General features: G+C 38.2%; 1 protein-coding gene across 1 annotated transcript in view; it reads left to right on the forward strand.

The window, feature by feature from the left end:
• xpo4 (exportin 4) overlaps positions 1 to 26,389 on the forward strand; it is a 45,009-nt gene that overhangs the window by 12,684 nt on the left and 5,936 nt on the right. Inside the window, exons 3-15 of the mRNA XM_067443638.1 lie at positions 3,052 to 3,193; positions 3,349 to 3,487; positions 4,119 to 4,235; positions 5,547 to 5,699; positions 10,646 to 10,759; positions 16,119 to 16,276; positions 17,652 to 17,826; positions 19,164 to 19,340; positions 19,636 to 19,778; positions 19,861 to 20,006; positions 20,155 to 20,332; positions 23,260 to 23,419; positions 23,618 to 23,787. Coding sequence (XP_067299739.1) covers positions 3,052 to 3,193; positions 3,349 to 3,487; positions 4,119 to 4,235; positions 5,547 to 5,699; positions 10,646 to 10,759; positions 16,119 to 16,276; positions 17,652 to 17,826; positions 19,164 to 19,340; positions 19,636 to 19,778; positions 19,861 to 20,006; positions 20,155 to 20,332; positions 23,260 to 23,419; positions 23,618 to 23,787 — 1,972 coding nt within the window. The remainder of the gene's footprint in view (positions 1 to 3,051; positions 3,194 to 3,348; positions 3,488 to 4,118; positions 4,236 to 5,546; positions 5,700 to 10,645; positions 10,760 to 16,118; positions 16,277 to 17,651; positions 17,827 to 19,163; positions 19,341 to 19,635; positions 19,779 to 19,860; positions 20,007 to 20,154; positions 20,333 to 23,259; positions 23,420 to 23,617; positions 23,788 to 26,389) is intronic.

Raw genomic sequence — 26,389 nt, forward strand, 5'->3', positions numbered from 1 at the left:
ATAAATTTGAAAGGCCTCTAAATTAACATGACCTATTTTTCTGAAGAACCTGTTGATCATAATCTACTGCATGCCTTTTGTTGTCGGATTGATAGTTCATGTTTTTTTTATCATGTAAAAGGCCAGTTAGTGTAAATGCAGTGTTTATTTGCACAACAAATCTACAACTTTCTACAAAAAATCTACAAAATTTTTCATGGACTCGCTCCACTATCACTTTCAACATACATTAAACCAAGACGTGACAGAGGTTATTGTACCAGAGCCTTACTCAGAGGAGATATAGAGATACCGCTTAGAAAAACTACCTTTGGACAAAATGTACTGTCTATCAGAGGAGGTAAATTTTGGAACAGTATTCCAACAAACATTAGAGAATGTCCAACCTATTTGACTTTTAAAACCCATCTTAAACAATTTCTTAAAAGTTCACAGCTCTGTCATCATTTTGACTAGTCTACCTGAAGTAATATAATCTGTGTGAATGTGTGTTAATGTGATTCTTGTTTGCTTATATATTGTTATATTCTGTCGTGATGTACTATTTTGTATGTTGTTGTTTTCCTGCCTTGGGACTACAGGTGAAAATTAGCATTTATGCTATAACCTGGCTCATTTACAGTCTTTACAGTAATGTTAGACTAGCTGCGTTTCCATTACAGATTTGCGAAAAACTTTTGCGATATTTCTTAAATGTCGATAAAAAACTGTTGCGAAATGACAGCGTTTCCATAGCTGCAGTTATGCGACTAAAACATATTACTTTCCTCTCGCGATATGTCATTCCAAAACGATGGCACTTGGTAGGTTTGTATATCCCATCCATCACACTAGCCATTATTTTTATTGGAAGGAGACATATGTTATCCAAGCATTAATGGCAAGGAAAGCCCCTTAGGTTACTTAAGCGGCACGGATATGAGGTGTGTGTGTGTGTGTGTGTGTGTGTGTGTGTGTGTGTGTGTGTGTGTGTGTGTGTGTGTGTGTGTGTGTGTGTGTGTGTGTGTGTGTGTGTGTGTGTGTGTGTGTCAGATCTGCTTTAAGGTCTCCATGATAATGTAGCGTTTCTGTGTTTAGAATCCAGTATTACTGTAATCCTATATTGTCTTTTATGAGTTTAATAAAGAACTCCATCTAGTCTTCTCTCCAAACCGAACCATCATCTGTAAAGAATGATCGACTTTTAAGCGCGGCAGGTTGACGCATATAGAGAAGAGCGAAATGCTTGAATTTGCATGTTAACTCAAATGTTTTATTTTTATTTTTACCACTTTCGTTATTTTGGCTAGATATTTCGTTTGATTGGCATTTGAACTGAATTTAGAAATGCTTTGGAAAAGAAAAAATTGGCATTTAATAAACGAAATAATTTTTTTGAAATGGACACCGCGTTTGGAGTGAGTACATGCAAAATAATTATTTCTCCGAGTCCACAAATAAAAATAGACAGTTTATAGTTTATAATTATGTCTTGAACTCATCTGTAGAGCTAAAAATGACAAGAGTATTGTAAATTGTTTCATCTCTCTTAAAGGAAGAAGGAAAAAATGAGACCGTCAGCGCTTTTATCGGCCGTGGGTTAAAGAAAACAGCCTAACTACGAAACTAAATAGGCTGCGTTTAGGCCTAAACATTAGCCTGTAATATTATTATTTTAATTTATATGTTGATTATGAAAAGTGAGCAGCATGAGTAAGAATCGCAATATGTTTGAGATATGGGGAGTCACATGATTTTGATCACTTCGAGTTTTATTTTCTAGAAAGTCTTTCTTAAAAAATATATTTAGTTTTGTATAAATTGTATTTTTATTTTGATCGATGTTTCATCAATTAATTGCCTGTTTATTAGATAAGAAGCAAACTAAGATCGTCTGGAATGGATTGGCGTGCGTAACTGGCCTGTTTCCTCTGCCTTTGAGTAAGGCTGAAACTATAGGCTGGCTCTTTCTGCTTTAATACATTTCTTGAATATATGTCTTAATTACAGTATATATAGCCTGTAGTCCTTATTAGGAGAAAATATATGTCCTTTTAACTACATTATCTTGTTATTACGACACAATTGAGTGGAAAATAGAATATATAGGCCCTATGTTGCAGCAATGCGTCACCGCAACAGGTGACATGTAAATGCGAAAAAAACGTTTCCATTGCAGTTTTGCGAAAATGTCCTTTTTCGAATCGCCTGAAAAACCACCTCATGAGAGCGTAAAAACTTTTTTGCGATATATGGGAGTTTTTGCGAAATTGCCGCGTTTCCATTGGGCGTATTTTCAATTCGCAATTTCAATTTGCGCAATTTGAAGGGTAATGGAAACGCGCTTACTGTTCATTAATGTGCATTGTCCCGATTAAATAAATAAATAAATAAATAAATAAACTTAATGTCTCTCTTACAAGCTATCAGAATTTCATCTTAAAGGGTTAGTTCACCCAAAAATGAAATCGATGTCATTAATGACTCAACCTAATGTTGTTCCTCACCTGTAAGACCTCCGTTCATCATTGGAACACAGTTTAAGATATTTTAGTCCCAGAGCATAGTCAGTCTATGCCCACTTTCCTGTCCATGTCCAGAAAGCTAAAAAAAACATCATCAAAGTAGTCCACTGATGATCCGAATCATGAATCGATACACTGATTCATAACGTTCAAATCTTTGTTTTGAAATCGGCCCATCACTATATAAGTCGCTATTTCTGGTGAACTAACCCTTTAATCCTACCCAATATCTAAACCTAACAATGACCTTACTAACTATTGATAAGCAGTAATTAAGAGTTTGAGGAAAAAGTCGTAGTTAATAGTTCATTTTAGTGAAAATTGCACCCTAATGTAAAGTGTGACCAAAGATTTTTATGACTCTCATTTTGTATGTCAGGCTTTATCGCTTAACGCTTTTTTAACATCTAAACTCATTTAACCATTATGTGAATTTCAGAAGCATCTTAAACTTTGTTTACAGTGTAAAATAATGTTGAAGAGCAAAAAAAAAAAAGAATGAATAAAGAATAATAATAAGTGAAGGTTGTCTTTTTTTTCTCCTCAGAGACTAGTAAAGTGGACTATGTGTTGTTCCAGGCAGCCACAGCTATCATGGAGGCTGTGGTTAGAGAATGGATCCTTCTGGAGAAGAACAGCATTGAGTCCCTCAGAACATTCCTCCTCACCTACGTCTTACAGAGGCCCAAGTAAGTGTGTGTTTAAACCTGATTCATAAGATTGTACCTCTCAATAGGTTTTGAAACCCATCTCTGGTTCAGCCTGTATTCAGCTTGGCTCAGTAAAAGTGTACATCTCATTCTTGATCTTTTAATTGTGTAAATCTCCCTCTGCTTCACTGCAGTCTGCAGAAGTACGTTCGAGAGCAGATCCTGTTAGCAGTAGCAGTAATAGTGAAGAGAGGCTCTCTCGACAAATCCATCAACTGTAAGAGCATCTTTCATGAGGTCAGCCAGCTCATCAGCAGCGGAAATCCCACAGTGGTAAGACTTGCGTATCATCTGTGAGATTTTACTGTGATATCAAACTGTAATTAATCGATCAGAACAAGTTGTGGACCTAATGTGTTGTATGTGACAACAACAAAAAGACAGACTGCCAGTGTGCCATTAAGAAATAATTTATCTGAGTCCTCCTAAAAAAATGTTAAAAGAAAAAAATTGCGGCCCACTGCTCTGTGTGTGTGTTCTCAATACTCACTACTTTGTGTGTGTGCGTGCGCACGTGCGTGCGTGCTTGACTGGGTGAAATGCAAAGCACCATACTCGGCTGCTACACAGCAATTCACTTCTTTTTTCAAAATAGATTACACACTGTGTCCTGCAGATGGCGCATCAGTTTAATGTTTTACATTTGTTCAGTTATAGGTAATAGTTTCCATCTGTGGTGAATCAAATGCCTATTTATGTTTGCACTTTATACACAAAAATTAAGGCTTTGGAAAATGTTTAGCCTTTATTTAAAATTTTATTTATTTAATGCCAATATTGATTGAAATAAATATTTTACGTTTTGAATAAGTGTGTAGGATACGTTTCCTACAATATTTAACCCATTTTGGCTTGACGGCAAATAATGTTGTGTGTCTGTGCATGTCTGTATCTGTCCTACCAGCAAACACTGGCCTGCTCCATCCTGACAGCCCTGTTGAGTGAGTTCTCCAGCTCCAATAAGACCAGTAACATCGGCCTCAGTATGGAGTTCCACGGAAGCTGCAAACGCATCTTTCAGGTCTGTTCTTCCGTCCCAGTCATTCTGTTTGTGTCCATTTGATATCAGGTCTATGTAGGTGTACCCCAGGCTGGGTGTTACATTTGTATGGTAACCTGCAATACTAAGCAAAAATATAATATGAAAAAGTGACAGCGGCGTTATTAGAATCATTGATGTACTATAGTTTTTGTTAAAGGCACAATATGTATGATTTTGTTGGATTAAACCACTAGAGAAGTGTAATATATTTTGTTGACTTGTGTACTTACATTATCCCAAATGTTTCCAATAATGTTTAAATCCAGAGAAATAGGCCATTTTAACCAGGACACAGACCGTGTCTGCGTCTTCTATCAATGACATCATACCTGCATTACCCTCGATTTTATTTTGTAGAAACCATGGAAACACCAAAGACACTTTAATATGTTTAAGGTTTTATGAGGCAAGGGAACAACTGTTTGGAGATTTTTTATAGACAAAACTAATTGTTATATAGTAATACAGCATTTTCTCCATCATACAATGTTTTAAAATGAATTGCCATTTAGCAATACAAACAATCCAGCATTTATTAATATGATATTCTAATATCGATCTAGCTAGCAACCAGTGTCTTATAGCAGCTGCAGGGCAAACGCACAAAGGAGCTTTATTACATCATTTTCAGCACACTCAAATGTATCTAATAATTAGATAAAACAGCGCTGCGTTACCCCACATGTGCTTGACTGGAAGAAGCAGAAGCAGCGACTGTGGCATAATAAAAGTTTACCTGCTGTCACGCTTGTCTATCACTAGCAATCGTTTCAGTGGCCTTGTTCAGCTCCCACAGCACTCAGCCCTGCTCTGCTTCATACTACAGTAACGTTAATTATCTCATCCATTAACACAATTTCTGCTCACGTCCCATCCTGATTCTGTTCCACCAGCTGTAAGTTGAAGACATTTGAGTTTTCAATAGGCGACCTCTAGCGGTAAAAAAACGACGTAGTGTGCCTTTTAATATTTTGAGTAGATTTATTTTAATTTTTTATTTTTTTCTCTTAATTTTAAAGTTTAAATAACAGTGTGTATTTTTAGCATTTTTATTATTTTGTTTTTCAAATCTTTTAATTCATTTTAATTTATCATTTGTAGTTTATTAGTTATTTTTGTATATTAAGGTAAACTATTATTATAATTATTATTATTATTTATTATTGTTATTATTGCAGTTGATAGTTGTAGTTAAAGTTGAATTTAATCTTACGGGGATTAAATCTGGAAATCTGTACCAATACCTATCATTAATTTGACTGTTGTGTTCTTGACGTGTGCGTGTTGCAGGAGGATGACCTCATGCAGATCTTTATGCTCACTATGGAGGTCCTGCAGGAGTTCAGTCGGAGGGAGAACCTCAACGCTCAGATGTCCTGTGTGTTCCAACGCTACCTTGCACTTGCCAATCAAGTGCTCAGCTGGAACTTTCTTCCACCCAATCATATCCTTTTATGAAGTGACTTTTTATATTTATGTGCTTGTTTGTAGCCATGACGTTTTCACTTTTAATATTGAGGAAAGTTGAGAGGTGATGCAGGCCAGATTTATGTCCCTTGGAGTAGAAGGGAACACTAGACCTGGGCTGAAGCTGACAATGTTTTAGAGGCATATGGGTTAAGGAAAAAAATTAACTTGACTTATTTTTGGATTAATAATAGACAAGCTATAATTTGATCATTCTCAACCTTCATAGCAGTTCAATGCAGGTCAACTTTTTCAGAGCATGAAGGGAAGAAAAGTTCACATGCTGGAAGCCACAAATTTAGACGAATTAGAAAGCATGTCCCATAGTTTAATTCTTTTATTATTCACATACACTTTAGAGGTCTGGTTTTAAGGATCTTGTCTCATCATAGTTTTACTTCTGCCTTCCTATGTCATTTTCTTTTGTTATTTGCATTCTCTAGTGTTAGTCCTAAATCATGAGCTGTGATTGATGGTGTGCGTGCGTCTGTGTGTGTTTTAGCTCTGTGAGGCGTTAATCCCACTCAGGCTGACTTTGTGTCTCTGTGTCTCTTTAAAGAGATCTGAGCTGGCGTCTTTGCCAACCAGGGTCACGTATCACTTACAAAGGAGGCCTGTGCCAAGCCCTTATCGTGCTCAATAAGTGTGCCTTTAAACACACAGCTCATTGAGTGCTGGGCTGGAATGTCGGACGGCCATTTGTGCATTGATGTGTTTGCATAGTTTGAAGTCATATTAATTGCCCACTGAGCGCTGGAGGGGGAGAAAGTTCTTTGATACCAAGAGCACATTTGTTAAGGACACGGAGAGGACAGAATGTGTGAGTTTATTAGTGGATATTTATAATATCGACTAGTCTGTGACTTGTGTGAATGACTAGTAAACTAATGTTCTTTAATGTTTAATGACTTGCTTTCACAGCAGTCTAATTAAAGCACCGCTTTAAAATAAAATAACAATTTAAAATTATATTTTAATATATTTAAAAATGTAATTAATTCCTGGGATGGCAAAGCTGAATTGAGCTCAATCAGCATAATTACTTCAGTTCTCAGTTTCACATGATACTTCATATATCATTTATATGCTGCTAAATAATAATCATGTTATTATAATATTGCTGAAAACAATTGTGCTGCTTGTGATTTTTGTCTGAACATTTTTTTCCCACTTTCATTAATTTCTGATTAGGATTTTTTACATAACATATATTTGAACCTTTTGTTGAACATTTATTTGAACATTATAAATGTCTTTACTTTCTTTTTTGATTAATTGAATGCATCCTTGCTAAATTAAAGTATAAAAAAAATATGTATGTGTGTATATATATATATATATATATATATATATATATATATATATATATATATATATATATATATATATATATATATATATATACATACATGCATACAAACCCCAAATTTTTTAATGCTATTGTATATAAAATATTATATATTAAAATATATTTTTTACTTATTTTATATGTATATATTTTATATAATGTAACTTTACATTTATTATATACATTTTATTTTACATATTCAAGACTAGTCGACCATTCTGACCCATCCATAGTGTGTGTTTTAGTGTGTTCCTGACAGCCGCTTAGACTCTTCTTTCTTCAAAGTGCCGCCATCTCTCAGTAGTCAAGGTCATGGCATGCGTGTCATTTGTCCACGACACACTCCCATTTGACGCATGTACATTTTTCACGTACATGTTTGAGTGAATCTTAAATGTGATTCTCCTCAGTGTCTGAAGTACTGCCTGTCTGTCCCTGGCCCTAGTGACCCTGGCATGAGTTGTGGCCAGGCTTTTGAGTCAATCAGGTGCTCTGAATGGAAGTATGCCAGCCCTCATCTCTGACACACAAACACACATGGACGAGTGAGGAGAACTTTGTAAGACTACAGTCCTGTGCCTGACGATGGTGAGGAGGGTGTTCCTGGGGCTGTGAGTGGAATCTTAAGAGGGAGGATGTGACACTCAGGCTTCCTAATAGCCTTGGATCCCATCTCTGCTCTCTGGCAGCTCCCAGCAATCTCATAATCATTATGTTGAATGCCTCTGACTGATTCAGTCTACACAACATTTTCAACTCGCATTCAGCGACAACTTTACAATGCTCTATATAGTTCTCACACTTCAGCATCCATTTTAGTTTAATTGACCCTTCCAATATATCAGCCAGGCTATCATTAATCTATACAGAGCTGCAAATATACATGTGCCTTTGAGTGCACATGTATTAGAAACTAGAGAGATTTGGGGATAAAAAAGACTATACAGACCAGTTCCTACCAAATTAATCTTATAGTTGGCACAGTTGCCACTTTATTTTCATTTTGTGGAAACTTCATACTTGGTATTGCTTTTCTGTTGTCTTTACATACGTGTTCTTAAGCTAATGCAGTTTTTTTTTTAAATTGCATATCTTTTAAGTGACTGTTTCAGACGATATTATGCAACACAATGCCAAACAATTTGAATATAAAATAATAATAATAATTATCACATAAATGTATTACTGCACCAGTATGCAAGCTGCTCTGTTAGGTAATCCGTTTTTCAAAAGTATAGTATTAATACTTTTTTTAACTAGTAAAAAAAGTTTCTTCACTCGCAAGAGTTTTATTTAATCACCCTCTAGCTTTTATCTTGGCAGAAAACTGCAGGGATACCTTAAAGTTTCTGTGATAGGTTTACAAATGCTTCTCATTACAAATCTAGCGATAAGATGTAACAGGTTCCGTTTAATGTGATCTCAACCACTTTGAGATGCTGAAAACCAGATCATGTGCTGCAAAGGGGTCTATGACACAGTACCACACTTTACTCTGAAAAGCATAGCGCAGTAGATAATAATCATTAAATTTAAAAAAAAGCAGCTTTGTTGCTATTTGAAAATCTCAATAACAATTGTTTTGCTTGTTATCCTGCTAAATTTTTTAAAACTAGAAAGTACTGTTTTAGTTAAAGTATCACATCTAAACTATGCCATCTAAAATATAGTAATACTGCTCTACGAGTGTGTATGGCTCTGTATTCACCCTTCGAACTCATTTGACCCTCCATCCTCTCTCTGTCTCCGTCATAGCACGAGTCTCTCTCTTAAAGCCAACATGTCAGACTTTGTCTTCGTCATGGCTTGTTCTGCTTTCTCTCATATGCGACACACCATAAGTACAGAACAAATAAATGTTAGCATTGTTAATGTCAATTTCCGAACCCCTTTTTTCCCAGGCATTATTACTGTCAGATTTCAAATTGGCTGGCTATAGATATTCCACAAAATACTAAACTTTTCAACATTCATATTATGTAAGAAATGTTTCTTGAGCATCAGATCAGCATAGAATTCAGTGTAAAACTGAAAACTGGAGAAATTATGCTGAGAATCCAGCGTTGCCTTCACAAGAATAAAAATAAAATATTTCACAATATTACTTATATATTTATTTTTATCTATCTATATAGTAGTTAGTTAGTGCTGGATATACACATGCAAATGTTCATCTTTAGCTGTTGCGTCACCTCACACCGTATTTTGTTTTTCTCTGCATCTCATGCCGTGAGTGTTTTTTTCAGTTTTGTCACGTTTAAAATAGTTTAACTTTTAAAAACGGATCTTGAGACTGCTGCTTTTCGTGGTATTTTCTTTAGCTTAGTCTAGCTGTGTTCGAACACTATAACGTGTCCTTTGTAAATGCCCCCTAAGAGACTTGTGGTCATGACCTCTGACTATTTGATTTCTGACATGTAGTTTTGGACATCTCTGGTTGAGGTCGTCATGTGTTTCGTGTCTTCAGCAGCTGGGACGAGGACTGGTGGAAACGAGTCATGTGCGTTTATGAGTAAGCCCGGGTTGGGTTTCAGGAGGTCATATCTTTAGTCACCCTCCCTGTTTTTCATACGCTCGCACACTTTTCCAGCAATAGCTCCAAGTGACATTAAATGACCGGCTGGTTTATCCCCTGCGCCCCGTCAGTGCTCGTTGGCGTCCATCCGTCAGTCTCTCCCTGCTGCGCTCATGTGGCAGGCTGCTATCAGCCCGCTGGTGGTCAGCACACAAGCTCCAACCACTCTCCCTTGAGGCTCGTTCTCTCCTCAATGCGGGTCACACAGAGTTCTGCCGGCCCTTTCTATTTTTAAGAGGCTATAAAGTCAGGTCTGCTCAGGACGGACTCAGGCAGAGGGGATGTAACACACTAGTCAAACACCTGGCACTTCCTTGTGTTTGCAGTTAATTCATAGGTGAGTTGCCATGTATTTGTGTGGTGTAAGATAATTTGCTTTGGTGTGTGTGTGTGTGTGTGTGTGTGTGTGTGTGTGTGTGTGTGTGTGTGTGTGTGTGTGTGTGTGTGTGTGTGTGTGTGTGTGTGTGTGTGTGTGTGTGTGTGTGTGTGTGTGTGTGTGTGTGTGTGTGTGTGTGTGTGTGTGTGTGTGTGTGTGAGAGAGAGAGCACTTGCATTTGTCTGCTGGGAGTGACTGTGGGTCCGGCCCAGAGGAATGCGTGGCCTTTGCCGGTAACTGGCTTTGATCAGACATTCCTGTGGGAGCCTTCTCTCTCTCTCTCTCTCTCTCTCTCGCTCTCTCTCTCCCTCCTTCTCTCCCCTATTGCTCATTTTGTCATTTCTTTTCTCCCCCTCCATCTCTTCCCAATGGGCTACATATGAAAAGGGGGAGATTTTGAGGTAAACATTTAGTGGGAGGGGACGACACGATTGAACAGTAGTAACAGTGCCACTGTAGTAGAGCGATAGAGAAAGAACTGGAGAAAACAGACGCTGGGAATTCACTGCAGCAGTTTTTCCATACCCCTCTTAGTGTAGACCAGGAGGAACAGCCATATAAACGAGTAAGAAATACAGGGGTCTATTCTGTCCTTTCTGCTGTTGTCCTTAACTGAGGTGTCACTGGGGAGGCACTACATTGCCATGTTCGAAGCGACTCAGAATGTCATGCTCAAGCCAACCGACTCCTGGAGGGAAACTCTTCTAGACCACAGAGTCATGGACCTTTTCTTCACTGTGAGTGCCAACTGTTTTTTTTGTGTTGTTTTTTGGAAGAACCTTTTTCCTCTTTCTTATCATGCCATTGCACATTAAATATCTGCATTCTCTTATTGCACGTTCAGTACCTGCATTCTCTCATCCTGTTTATTCCGCATCAGACATTAAATGATTAATATTGAGAAAATGTGCAAATATCTATAAGGCACATTTAAAAGAAATGAGCTACAGTTTTGTTGCGATGAATAAAATGCTCATTATCATGTGTTGTCTTAGAACCAGGGGTCAAAGACAAAGTCCAGTCTGGTCTATGTGAAGATTTGAGGGTAAAAATATGCACACAACAAAGCAAGTATTTATTATATTATATATCTGGGTACGTATTAAAAAATGTCTGTCTGTATATCTAGTATAGGTAAGATGTTTTAATGCTTTTTGAAAGAAGTCTCTTATAGTCTGCAAAAAAAAGAGGTTATATTGGGATATAATATTACAATTAAAAACTATATTTGTGAAAACCATGATAACATTTTTCGGAATTAATTTTTTTAAAACAGCATTCATTGGAAATAGAATATATCTTTTGTAACGTTTTTAACGTCTTTTGCTATAATTTAATGCGTCCGTACTAAAAAAAAAAAAAAAACCTCTATTGATCCCAGACTTTTGAAATAGTAGTATGTATGGTACAGTTTATATGATGACTTTCAGCACATGTGAATTTGCGCTTTTCATTTTAAAACCGAATCTGTAGATGACACAATTGTCCCAGTGCAAACCATTTTCCTACCCATTTTCCTAAGTTTGTGTGAGTTGCTCACGGCAATAATGACAGTATTACAATCTCCATCGAATGTTAATTAGATATGCAATTTTGATACTGATTAAGTTCTGTCAGAATTGTGCTAAGCAAATCTGGTAAGACCAATGTTTACCATATACCATCATTATCCATAGATTCTTTCCATGTTACTGTTCAGTTTTAGAATGCTGAGTAAAATGTTACCAGTCAAAAGCAGTAAAAAAAAAAATTCTTGTCAATATTGTTTGATTGGTTTTTCTAATTGCCCATTTTTATTTTTATTGTTTATTCTAGTAAGGTCCCCTGCTAAATGAAATAATTCCTTTCTTTGTGGTCTGTATTAAAGCAGATCATGTGTTACGCATGCATTCTGCATGGTACAAGTCATTATAAATTCAGTCAAATTTGCATCTCACAGAACTAATGCCTGTGAGGCATGATGTGTGGAACAATTCCGTCAGGTTACCCTCAGCATCAGTGATGCACATGCCAAATAGCGTTCTGCTCTTTCTCCATTACCATTGCACGGTTTCCCTGAGGCATCTGCTGCCAAATAATGCTCTACTTTCCACCATCAGTCTTGGGTGGCTTCTAGGGCCTGATTAGATGTTACTTTCCTTCACTCTGCTGCTCAGGAATGAGTCTACAAGGTGCCAATATGCTGTTCCATCATTCATGCCTTTTCTGAGGAGGCTGCAATCTGTAAACTGGCGACAAACTGTGCACCCGTCTTAACAAGGGTCAGTCTGGTGACCTGAAGGTCAAGGGCTGTTTAAACATAAGTGTCTCATTTGCCTTTTATGGGATTTGCTGTTATGGATTTTAAGCACACTGAAATAGCAGATATATGGTTAGCAAATATATAGCTTGTTGGATTCTAAAGTGTATGCAATTTATTTATTTACTTATATCATTGATTTGTATTTCCTTTTTTAAATGTCAGTATAGTTGATGGTCATCTAAAATATATTTAAAAAAATTGATTATGAATTTAACTGGTTTTACAATGATAAAACCACATGTAGTCCAGTGGTTTAATTTGATAAATATAATATATATACCGTTATCAAGAACTAAGGGAAATGAATCAGTATTCTGCCAATTTTTATTTATATTTCACTTTGACATTAAAGTTTATTACCGTTGTCGAAAAGCAATTTTAAATTGTCTGTGGTTTTGTTTTGTAAAAAATCAAAACATCCAAGATGGTAAAAGCTTATATATACTGTTAAAAAGTTTGGGGTCAGTAAAAAAATGAATTGTGCATAAAATTGACCAACAGTACATTTTTTTTACAATTTTATAAGCGGTTTATATGTCAAATAGAATGCAGAAAGGTATTAAGCATTACGACTATTTTCAACCTTGATAAGAAATGTTTCTTGAGCACCAAATCCTCATCTTAGAATGATTTAATATATCATGACAGAAAACTGGAGTAATAGCTGCTAAAATTCAGCTTTGCCATCTCAGGGATAAATTGCATTTCAAAATATTAAAATAGAAAATATTTATTTTCAATTGTAATAATATTTTACAATATTACTGGTTTTACTGTATTTTTGATCAAGCAAATGCAGCCTTGGTCAGGGTAAGAAACTTTTGAATGATGGCAGTGTAAATATTGGTGTTTTGACACTTTTACATTATAGATTAAATAGGTAAAGATGGAGAGCACAAGCATTAGCGTTTAGACATAAATCTAAATTTATTTAGCAATCTATCAGATTTCAGAGGAGTCTCTTTGGCGCTGAGCATGGTGTTCAGGTTTTGTGCCGGTCTCTTGGGGTGTTGTTTGGGCCATGTGATCTTTAGTGGTATTTACAGTGGGTGGGGGAATGTTTTTGTTAAAGGACGAAGAGTGATCAGCTGTCACACCCTCTGTGTATCTTTACGACTCTCCTTGTAGCTGTGTGTGGTGCGCCCATTGTTTTTCTTCGTCCATTCAGGGGGATCTGTGTGTGTAAGGGTGAGTTATTGAAGGGGATGGCGAGTGTGCGTATGTCGGCCCATCAGCGGTGTCTGTCTGTGTGTGTATGTTGGCCCGTCAGCTGTTGGTCCTCACTTCTCAGCTGTGCCTTGAACAGACGAGGGGGCGTCCAGACACGCGCTACTGGGGTCAGAGGTGACTAGAGATGAGCTGCAGGATTAGACTCTGAACCCTGGATTCAAAGCCCCTGTTAACAGTCTCTAATCCTCCCTCAGGTGGTCCGAGGAGAGGTGTAGCCCTCCTTCAAAAGAGAAGCGGTCTCTCTCTGCCTCTTTGATTGCATTTCAGAAGTTTGGAAACATGCAGAGGAGAGAAAATGCAGCATAACTTTAAAATAAATCTCATTTTCTCTTTGCACCTAATAAAGCCATGGCTGTGCTAAAATTTTCCTACCAGCCCAACCGACTGTAGGGTGTTTTTGTTGGTGGTTTTAGGTTTGTTCTTACACCCTTCATCTTCACATACACTCATTCATTTGGTAACAAACAGCCACATTTTATGCATCCATAAAATGGGTGAAACTCAAGAAAAACATGTCTGGGTCACATTTATTTGAAAAAAAAGAGAGGACCCTTTAGATTTTATTTTTTCATGACAGTTAATCATTATTTTGAAGTATTAAATTTTTTCCCCAAATTAAATTTTTTGTATTTAAAAAAAAAAAAAAAAAATTCCCATTTATCAGATATATGATAAATGGGAAAAAAGGGGATATAATAAATGGGAAATATGAAATATTTCCCATTTATCATATGGGATAACCATATGATATTTACCATATGGGGTAACATACACACATATCTGTATATATGTATGTGTGTGTATATGTATTTATTTATCTGTACATTCTTTCTTTTATTGTTTATTTTGGATCACATTCTTTTTTTTTGGGGGGGGGGGGGGGGGGGGGACAGGTTTCATGAGATTCATCCACATGTGTTTAGCACTAAGCAAAGAGTTTTAGAAGCTGAGATCAGATTCTGACTCAGAGCATGTGCGTGGTTTGTTTATGGTATAAACACAATCAGGGCTTGTTATGGCACTTTGAGTATAACGCTGTCGTAAGGTGATTGATTGTGGCCTCTGATTTTGTAACAGGATCTGAACACGCTGAATGCTGCTGGAGCAGTGAGTGGTGAGAATAGAAAACGGGAGAGGGTCTAATCTTCCCCGTGGACTGACACAAGGCTTTGTCTTTTGTCTATTAATAGGTCTCCCTGCCTCTTTTCTCTCTCGCATTCATTTCGGAGAGCTACCTTGTCTTGTTTTGATTTAGACGCCCCCTGCCAGACTCTAACTATAGTCTGACTCGAGGCGATTGGCATAGTTCACATGGCGTGGATGTTCTTCTGCGCAGCTGTTTTTACAGAGCATGCTGCTCACAAAGCGTTGGCCTTGTACTCTTTTCTTTCTTCTCTTATTCCCTCTTTCCCTATCCCCCCCCCCTCCTCCTCTCTCTCTCTCTCTCTCTCTCTCTCAGCTCAGATGATGATTTCACACTGCTCTAGCAGACAGGGCTGTGCTATGGTGTGTTAGCGTTAGCACTTTGCCCAGTGGCTGATGTTCATCCGTGTATCTGTAGGAGGTGGTATGTGTTGGGGAAATGCCTCTTTAGATTCATCCACATTCTTCCAGATCATTCAGAGGGCTCCATCCGACTCCGTGCACCTCTTCACACAGCATCTCCATCAGAACGTCTGGCGAACAGACGAGCCAGAGTAAGATTCCAGGGATTTAGGAAAGAAAAAGAGCAAAGGAGTGTGCCAAACAACCATATGTGCTGGAGACTTGAGTCAGTCCGCTCAGAAACGTTAGCCGTCTCTTTGACCATGCTGCGCTCGCTTTATGCCGCTCGTCCTCACGAACGCCTCAGACTGGATTGGTGTTTGAGAAGGCGATCTGATTGATTGGCTTGGGTTGAAGCGGCCAGGTGTTTTTGTCTGTGGCAAGAGGCTGTAGATTTGCCGTTGGCGAAGGTATGGGGTATTCTACAATTTTCCTCCGTTCATTATTCCACTGAGTAGAAAATTTCAGAGACTTGCGTGAGATCAGAAATCGAAGACAGACCCGTGTATCTGTGTGTAAGAGAGAGCAAAATAAAAAGAGGGGAGAGAGAGAAAGTATGTTTTTATATGTCAGTGTGAGAAGCTTTTCTATGTGATTCAGGGAGACTGTGTGAGCTCCCCAGCCTGTGTGTTTTGTCAGCTGCCCATGGGCCGGTCTGCAGTTCCTCCTGGACTCTTTGAGGGGGCCTGTCTGGTTTTAACACTGTAGTGTATACCTACGGTCACATGTACATTCTCTCCAATCTCCACTGCTTATATTCTCTCTTTTGATATCTGCGTTGATATCGTTTTGAGAGTTTATCATTTGGTCTGTTGTAGGATGTCTTATTGGTATCAGTTAGTCAATAAAGGACGTGTATTTTGGCATTACAATCTACTCTTGAGTTAATAGGAAAGTCAGTTTTATAAAGATGAAGAGATGATCTGATATCAGGCATGCTCCTTTTATGGGGTTTTTAAAAATATGATAGGTTTAGGATTGGAAATGACCTTCTCTTTCTTCTTGTCTCTGTCTTGTAGGTGCACAGGAAGATCAGAGAGGACTCTGACATGGCGCAGGATTCCCTTCAGTGTCTGGCCCAGCTGGCCTCCATGCATGGTCCCATCTTCCCCGATGAGAATGCTCAGGTGACCTACCTGGCCCACCTTGTGGAGGGATTGCTCAACATGATCAATGGGTGCGTTTCTCTCAGACCTTCAGTCATGTGCTGCATTGTGTGCTTGATATTCACAAATGTATTCTTTTTAATTTTAAGAGAACTTTATATTAGTTGTCCAATGTATAGATGAAACTAATGAAAACATGCCTATGTCACATTTCACAACACAGTCATTGTAATCCATAAAATTAATTATTTGTTGTTATTTTAGGACCATTAATACAATTTCCCAGCAATGCAAGTAATCTTAATGATCTTAAACATATTTTTAATTAATTAAAAAATTAATTATTTTTAAGTAAAATGTAATTTATTTAATTCTTTTGATTTTCAAGTTAAATATGACCCAGATGTGTTCTCTACAGGGAGGTTCTACCATATAGCAGGGTTTGAAAATTACCAGGGCAAGTTACAAAGCTACTAAACCTTATATTTAAAATGTGGGGGCAAAAAGTGCATGGTTTAAGTAAAATACTACTACATATTTATTTATTTCTCCATTTATGTTTTTTAATTAATACTTTTTAATAAATACTATTTACTTTGGTAGTTTATTCAAGAAATATAAATGATACCATAATATGCACATAAGCAAAAATGCTCTTAAGTACTTTTTAAAAAGTATTTTAAAAAGCCTCAAAATGATAAAGTCGTTAAGTCGACACTTTTGGCATTGTTGTGTGTTAGTACTCGCATTGTAAATGCTCTCTAGTGTCTATAAAGATGGAATGATGCCTCTGCAGCTTTAAATAACACATACATTCTCTCATACACTGCTGTTTGGAATTTGAGAACAAGTAGGCGTAGTGAGTCGGGGTCTCTCTCTCCCCACTCCTCCCTCTCTCGGTCTCTGCCATTCTGTAATCACCTATTCCTGGAGCATTTTTCCAGTTGCATCATCGGAAAACCATGCGGCAGGTCCGCCAATCTGCCGTGATTGAACTCTTCTGCTTACAATTTAAATCCATCTGATATGGGTTAGAGCCGCAGTTGGGAGCGTAAAGAAAGGCAGAGCTCGACTGCTCTTTCAGAGGGAAAAAACCCTAGTGTTCCCAGAATCCAGGTAGTGTGCCAGCACAACGACAGGTCGATGTTGTGGTTTAAATCTCAAGTCTCCCTTTACAGCAGCTGAGGTATTTGGGCTTATAGACATTAGTAAAACTAAAAACATTAATGTGGACTTCAAGTGGATAAATATTCAGGCTTTACCAAACGTGCACAGTTTACACTGGACCACTGCAGGCTCCTGCTGTATGCATGCACACTCCCTGATAGACCAAGATAAGAGAACAATGACTGAAGTTGGTTGTAGGAAGACCCTTTAAGGGACAGGCTTGCCACTGAAAGTACATAATTGTTCACTCCTTAACTGTCTTTTTTTACCCTCTGACAGGATTGAGATTGAAGATTCAGAGGCCGTGGGTATCTCCAACATCATCAGTAACCTCATCAGCACATTTCCCCGTAGTGTTTTGACAGCTCTCCCGAACGAGCTCTTCGCCTCTTTCATTAACTGCCTCACCCTGCTCACGTGTTCCTTTGGTCGTAGCGCCGCCCTGGAGGAGGTGGTGAGTATTGCATTTGTGCCACAACAGACTGCAACCACACTTTAGAGAAGCTGAGGTTTGTGAATGTCAAACGTATTATTATTTTTGTTATATAGAGAGAGCTCTGTTGCAGCAGACTTTTTATTGTGTTTAAAGGAAAATAAATCCATTAAACCAGGGGTGCTTTTTCACACCCATATTTAGGGCTGGACACTGATTTCCTGATTTTTTCCCTTTTACTTTTACATGTGCTTTATTAGTTTGGGTTTGGTTAGTTTCTTCATACAATGAATTCATTTGAGTTTGACAAATTCAATTTCCTCATGCTCATTAAAGGCTGCATTGATATGATTCCATGTACAGTAAAACATTAATATTTTAAAATATTATTACAATTTTAAATAAAAAATATTTGAAATATATATATATATAAAAAAAAAAAAAGTAATTCATTCCTGTAATGGCAAAGCTGAATTTCCAGCAGTCATTACTCTTGTCTTCAGTGTCACACAATCCTTTAGAAATCAAGAAGCCAAGAAATCAAGGATGTAACTTTTTTTCTCACCTAGCACTGGTGCTACATAGGTTGAACATTTTGTAGCACAGGTCAGCACAATTAAATCACAAGTATAAAACTTACATCTCATATAGCAACTGCAAATAGCATTTTTAGTTTATTCTTAGCTAAAAACACTTAGTTCTTTCAAAAATATATGTGCTCATTGATGTATATGTACTTCTTTCAAGTAATAAAGTATTCTCGTAAGTTTATAATATGCCATTGAAAATACATACGGGTGAGGGGTTCGAATGCCGGTTGCCATGTTGCTCCTCCATTAAACAAAGAGGGACATACCCATAAATTCAAGCTTCGCGTTTCGCTTTTTAACACTCGATGGCACCATGTCGAATGTGAAGAGGGGGATTGCCATGTTAATCTTGGACTAAATCGGCCACCGTAGGAGTTAAACGAAATCAGAATTGAGAGGAACAGAAACTATTATTCACTGGATGGTCATATAGATTTTCACCACTAGATGGGGGAAAATATCACACAGTGTAGCTTTAACACTCATTTAATTATGTGTCGCTCACAGACTCGCTCTCTTCTTTCATACAAATGATAGATGCTGCTATTTTGTACACTTAGCTTCGGTCACCCTATCTGGGTTTATTGTGCAATAACAACCGGCTGGATGTACATTATCCATTACACAGTATAAAATAAAACATTTGGAATCAATTTTTTTTAGTTTTCTATAAAAGGGGTGAACGGTCTTGGAATTTAGAGCATGGAAAATAGAAAAGGGGGATGTCATGGGACATGATTAAAGTCACATCCGTTTCTTTGTCTGTAGCTGGATAAGGATGACATGGTGTATATGGAGGCATATGATAAGCTACTGGAGTCCTGGCTGACGTTAGTTCAGGAGGACGAGCACTTTCCCCGGGGCTGCTTCGTCCAGCCGGCTGTGCAGGTCTTCAACTCCTACATCCAGTGTCACCTCGCAGCTCCCGATGGCACGAGAAACCTGGTCAGAACAACTGCATTTATTCACCTTCACATCCAAACAGCATTCTCACCATGTTAAATCTCATCTGTTAACATTGCCAAAATGGATTTGGCTTTCCGATTTGTTGGTAATTTGTTGCTTTTCTTGTTTTTTTTGTTTTTTTTTTGTTGACTCTGTGGCTTGCTTTTTCATCTTAATTAAAATGGAAAAGCATGAAGCACAACAAATGTATAAAACTTTTTTCCTTTGAAGAATCCTCTGCCAAAGTAACAGCCGCTCCAGCACATGGCTTCAGTCATATGCTTTGTCTTTTTAGACTGCAAATGGTGTCGCTTCTCATGAAGAGGAAGAAATAAACGAGCTACAGGAGGACGACAGAGAGCTGTTCTCAGATCAGCTGGCCAGTATCGGCATGTTGGGCCGCATCGCTGCAGACCACTGTATACCTCTGCTCACGGGGTACAGACACACAGTCCTTTTCAAAAGAAAACTGTTGTAATAAACAAGCTCTGCGAGACTTACATTTCCCATCTGTCTTCAGTTTGTTGGAAGACAGAGTCACACGGCTTCACGGGCAGCTCCAGAGACACCAACAGCACCTCATGGCCTCTGCAGACCCAGGCACAGTGGACCGGAAAGTTCTAGATGACCTTTACGAAGACATTCATTGGCTCATATTAGTGTCAGGTAGTGTTCCATTCATTCAGGTAATTCTAATGTGTCAGGTTGAACCTCAGTGTTCATTCATAAACAACTGGACATTGTTTTTTGATGATTTAGAGGCATTGCGGTCAGCTTTTTGCCATAGTACTTAAGTCTTATGGTGTTTTAACAGGCTACCTCTTGGCTGATGACCCTCAGGGTGAGACGCCATTGATACCTTCAGAAGTGATGGAGTACTCTATCAAACACTCGACTGAGGTGGATATCAACACTACACTGCAGCTCCTTGGCTCTCCTGGAGAGAAGGCCACCTCCATCCCAGGATGTAACAGGACAGACTCTGTTATCAGGTAAAGAGTCCTCCCAGCATACATGGGGCAGTGTGTCATTACTCTGTAAAGATGATTCAGGTTTGTTGATAGTTCGTAGGTGTGGCAATCATGCTTTGATTACAGGACAATTGTTATTTCCTTTCATTCTAATTTTTCAAGCAATATTATTCAGAAGTTTTCCTTTTTGTCCTTACTCTACGGCACTTTCAAGCTGATTCTGTGCACTCAGGGCACCATACACCCTCACTTCTTGTATGGCATGTCAAATTTAAATTATATGTGACTGGTTTCATTTATAAAAAGGCTTGGCCTTTGACAACCATGAGGGGGATACTTGCCAAATTTAGAGTTTTAACCAGTATTTTTTTCAAAAATCTATTTAGGCAGGAAATCACTGTTCACCGCATATTAAACTTGAATCAGCTTTCTAGATTAGGTTCAAAATGTATTAGTGAAAATGGATGTAAAATTTTATTCTGGAATTTTGAGTGTTTGAGGAACTGACCCCATATTTGATAAAATAACTAATAATGGACCCTATAAATGTGCCAAATTTCATTTATAACTAAAAATTAGCATACAGTAGGTGTGTACAGTGCTTCTAAATATAGATACTTTTGTCATATCATTGAGTGTATGAGGTATAATAATACTACATTTTTTTTGTCAGTTTTTTTTTCTATTCTTTGTTGCATAAATAGGCCCATCTATTTTGCACAGCATGCTCTTCTTTTATATATTTAAACAGTCACAGAGCTTCATAATAGACCAGGGGCCAGAATTAGAACAGCTTGCGCCATATTTAATGCTCTCTTTGCATTAAACTGCTGTCAGGATTTAATTAAGACAGGCAGTGAAAGATTAGCGCTGAAAAGGCATGGACAGTTATTTTTGCGGCTGACCTTATCGCATATGCATTATCCCTTTCAGACGCAAAATTAATGAGCGTAGATTATTTAAATGAAGCATGCCAGGTGATTTACTAAGGTTTGTGCTAGTCAATTCACTGGTATTTGCGCCATTGTTTGACGGCCAAAAAAAGCATGTCTTAAACCAGAAGCTAATTTGTGCTGCTTTTGGTAGATTGTGTTGGTCATTGTGGATATAATCTGGCTGCGTTTGTTATTTAATTTGCTAGTCATCAGTATATCATGCATAGAACTTTCCATTCCCATCGGTACTTTTATGGAATTATGCTCTCATGCTAATTTGTACTGTTTAGTAAATTTGGCCCTAGAGATTTAGCTACACTACCAAAAAGTTTGGGGTTAGTACAGTAGTTTTTTGTTTTTTAAGAAATAAATACTTTTATACAGTAAGGATGCATTCAATTGATCAAAACTAACTGTAAAGGACAGACAATTGGTATTGTTTTTTCATAATTGTAACACATTAATGCTGTTTTTACTGTATTTTCAATTAAATAAATACAGCCTTGGTGAGAATAAGAAACTTCTTTCAAAATCATTAAAAGAGTGAGCATGTTAACCAGCCAACTGTTGGCTGGTTTTGCTGCCTACAGGAACAATGCCTTGGTGATTTAAGCCTCCTCGTGTTTAAAGTTCATCACACAGAAATGCTGCTGGAGAGCGCAGACGTGGTGTAGCTCAGGCCGTTTGATCTGCAGTTCGTTTGCCCAGCGGGGAATGCCCTGGCACGCGCCCAGCGAGGCCTGCCACGCGAACGGCAGTCCTCTAGTGGCCCCAGCCCCGGCGCCAGCCAATCCTGCAACACCACTCCCCACACATTATTCAATTAGAGCCAGGCCAGGTGCCACTCAGAGCCCAGGGTCAGAGGGGAGCGCTAGGGGCCTGCAGTCATTTGTGTTCAGAAGCCGTTTCCTGTTAAATTTTCTCTTTTTTTTTTCCTTCTTCCAAGTTCTATTTGCACCATTGTTGTATTAAAGGAGGGTTTGATGTAAATTTGTGTATTGTTAAATAATAACAACTATATAAAATTATATTCTATAAAATATATTATGCATGTTTGTATTTATTTATGTATGTATTCATTTTAACTTTATATGGAAATACATATAATTTATTATTATTATTAATAATAATAAAGTTTTTTTTGTTAAGGGGAAGGAGCAATGCATGTGTTATGCTTAAAAACACACAGGGTTTTCCCCCCCTGGCATTTCCAAGCCGATATTTGATCTGATTCTAATCTGATTGGAATGGGATACAGACTGTGAATTTAATGAATAGTGTAATTTTAATGATGTAGAAGCTGTTTATGCGGTTACTGGTATGGTCTCATTGAGACCTTGTGGTATTGTCTGTAAAAATCTGCCTGTAATCTGATTTGGTCTTAATGGATGGAGTTATTCCAAAACTGTGGAATGGGATAGAGGTGAGGATTGAAAGATTGGAAGAACGCTGAGTTGATGGGTAGGGGAGGGATGGAGAATTTGAATGGGGGGGTAGAGGTCAAAGGATTTGGAGAGACAGTAGGCTGGTGATGGGTGGGTGAAAGCGAGCAGACTGTAGAGGATTTGGAAAGACAGTGGGCCAAGGGATTGTGTTTCCCAATAACAGGCACCGACCCCGTAGCTCTGAAATGTCAGTGGGGTTTTATCTTTACAAACAATGTGAAACATTTAATGGTTCTGCACTCCGCGGGGAGCACGGGATATCTGTCTTCCAGGATAGTAAGCTGCTATAATCCCTTTCTTGTGTCCTCTTTCTTTACCAGTGGAGGTGTGAAGGAATGATACCGTTTGTTATTGTGGGCCTTTGTTGAGTCTCGGAGCATCTAGACAGAACCGCCATGAACTCTGTTCCATCCCCTCTGCAATTTCTCACACTTGTTTTTCTTCTCCCTTCATTTTACTATAAAGAACATATTGTCAAATTCTATTTCAGATTGTTCTGCTGGCAGAAAAGTGCCTCCTATATGCAGCTAGATTTGCACTTTCATTTTTCCGTCTCTCTTTTTCACAGGCTGTTATCGGCAGTGCTAAGAACTTCAGAGGTGGAATCTCGGGCTACGCGAGCGAGTTTGACTGAGCTCCTAAGTCCTCAGATGGGCAAGGACATTGTCTGGTTTCTTCGGCGCTGGGCCAAGACATACCTGCTGGTGGACGAGAAACTCTACGGCCAAGTGAGTTTCCAAAATGAGGTCGATCAATGAGTGGAAACAGCAGGCACCATGTCTAAATGAAGCCTTTTTGGTTCTCTGTATGGTTCTGTTTAGAAATCACATAAAGATTCCTGGAACACAACCTAGACATTTTTGTGTGACATTTTATGACTTCTGACTCTTTTTCTGTGTGTTTGTCTTTTGTCTTCTCATCCTTAGATCAGTATTCCCCTTAGCACAGCGTTTGGAGCAGACACTGAGGGGGCGCAATGGATTGTGGGATATCTGTTGGAGAAAGTGATCAATAATCTGTCAGTGTGGAGCTCTGAGCCTGAGCTGGCTAATGACACTGTGGAGCTGCTAGTGACTCTGGTGGAGAAGAGAGAGAGGTTTGTGTCTGCCTGCTGGTGTAATGTGTATCAGTGAGGGCTAAATATGTGTCTAATTAGCCAAACGCCCTGCAGGACAGCTGCTCACTGACAGGCTCATGGGAGCCAGTGGTTTGTGCTGATGTCTTCATAAACCTTCAGTTGATACAAGACCACATGTTTTTATTGAGCCCCACCTGCTGGTGGAATTATGGTATTGCATCTAAAAGTCATTTCTAAAACTTAAAGGTGCACTATGTAGGATTTTTGCAGTAAAATATTCAAAAACCACCAGGCCAGTGTTATATATTTTGTTCAGTTGAGTTCTTACAATATCCCAAATGTTTCCAACTATTTGTAAAATCTGAGAAAATTGCTATTTTAACCAAGGAGCCGGGACGTCTAAGGGTTTCGCCGTCATATCTCTGTTACCCTCAGTTTCTGGTTTTATTCTGCAGAAACGCTTTACTCTCACTGCAGTGTGCAACAAGTGTCACAGCAGGTCAGTGTAATGTACAGAGTAACATCATAACAGAGAGTACTAGCCTGATTCTTTTCCTGATTCTTTTGAGGTGGAAAAACGCATGTCCTAAGATTCTGAGCTCAAACTTGGCATTATCAAGCTACGCCTTCGTTTTGAATAGGCGCCCTCTAGCGAACGGAAAAGTTACATAGTGTAGATTTAAAGCCAGCTACATGCTGGCTCTGTGGCGTGAGTGTGGTGTTTCTTTTGCGTGTCAGCTGCATGGCGTTTTCTATGTCTTTGCACACCAGAAACGTGTCTGACGTGGCGCTGCTGCTGCTTGGTGACATAGTGGAAGGCCTATACTTCTTGTTAAGATATAAATATATATCCTACTGATACAGCAAAGACAACGTTGGCTATGTTGATGGCAAAATAGGCTACAGAATATTTTGATCTGTATTGGCAGGTGCAATATTTTTAAATCTATAATTATTAAAAAAATAATAATAATAATTACAATCTGCATTTGTCAAAACCTAGAGACTTTCGACCATCAAAATGTCATAGAGGGTGCCTATTCAAAACAAAGGCCAACTTTGAGCGCAGCATCTTTGGACATGTGGTCATTATCTCATAGCTGGTGGAAAATAGGACTTGGGCAGAAATCATGTTCATGGATGCGGTTATTAACGTCACTGTAGTATGAAGCAGAGCTGTACTGAGTGTTGTGGAGCTGAGCAAGGTGGCTGGAGCGATTGTTAATGAGATGAACAACACACGCCTTGTGAGCAGCGGACTTTTATTATGATGGGATGGGACACAGTCGCCGGCCACCGGCGCTATGTCTACTTTTTCAGTCACGAGTAAGAGGTAACGCAGCTCTGTTTATCATATTCGATTCAGTTTAGTGTGTTGAAAATGATGTTACTCTGTGCATTCGCTCAGTAGCTGCTGTGACACTTGTTGCACACAGCCAAGAGTAAAGTATTTCAGCCAAATAAAATCGGAAACCGAGGGTAGCGCAGATATGACGCAATTATCAGGCAACTCTCAGACGCCATGCTCAGACGTCCTAGGTCCTTAGTTAAAATAGCAATTTTTTTCACACATTTTACAAATAGTTGGAAACATTTGAACAAAATATGTCACACTGGCCTAGTGTTTTTTTGGGATATTTTACTGCAATAATACTACATAGTGCACCTTTAATATGTATTTGTGTCAAAATGACATTAAAAAACCCTGGAAACGCTTCCAACACACTTGTGTGTTGTGTGAAAAATAGACGTCAGTTTTATTTCTAGCATTCACACATTTTCAACTCGAGCCGCGTCTGAGACGTGAACATGGGACCCGAAATAAAAACGGACATGCCACGCAGCCAAGACGCTCACACCACACAGCCAGTATGTAGTCGGCCTAAGATTGCATAATACAATGTTAATAAGTGTACGTTAATGAACTATAAATTGCACTGTGTATTAGTGCAAGTCTTTTTTATGAAACTGCATTAAAGGAATAGTCATTAACTCACACTTACGTCATTTCTAGACACATTTACAAAAGAGACTTTAAGAAGGCAGCTTTTTTACATTAGATGAAAGCATATCAAGCAAGCACAAAAACCATGAATGTAGTACATATTGATCATTTACTATTCTAATTCTTCAGAAGTCCAATGTCTCTATTCTCATTCAATTGCAAGATTTCATGTTTTTGAAAAGTCTTTTCTGATCAAAAATAGAGTAAAACCGTAATATTGTGAAATATTATTACACTTTAAATTACAATTTTATATTTTTATACATTTACATAAATTCTCTAGTCTAGTCTAGTCTTCAGTGTCACGTGATCCTTCAGAAATCAAAATATACTGATTTGCTGCACAAGAAACATTTCTTATAAATGTTAAAACCAGTTGTGTTGCTTAATATTTTTGTGGAAGCTGATACATTTATTTCTGCATTTTTTTGATAAATAGAAAGTTCAGCAGTACGCTACTTATTTGAAATAAAATTATTGCAAAGTTATACATGTCTTGCATCCTTGCTGCATAAAAGTATTTTACTGACCCTAGACTTTTGAATTATAGTGCTTGCGCATAACAGATCTCATTAATAATATTAATGCGGGTCTGGATTTTCATAATTTCTGGGT

Source organism: Pseudorasbora parva, chromosome 5 (genome assembly GCF_024679245.1).
Source record: "Pseudorasbora parva isolate DD20220531a chromosome 5, ASM2467924v1, whole genome shotgun sequence".
NCBI lineage: Eukaryota > Metazoa > Chordata > Actinopteri > Cypriniformes > Gobionidae > Pseudorasbora > Pseudorasbora parva.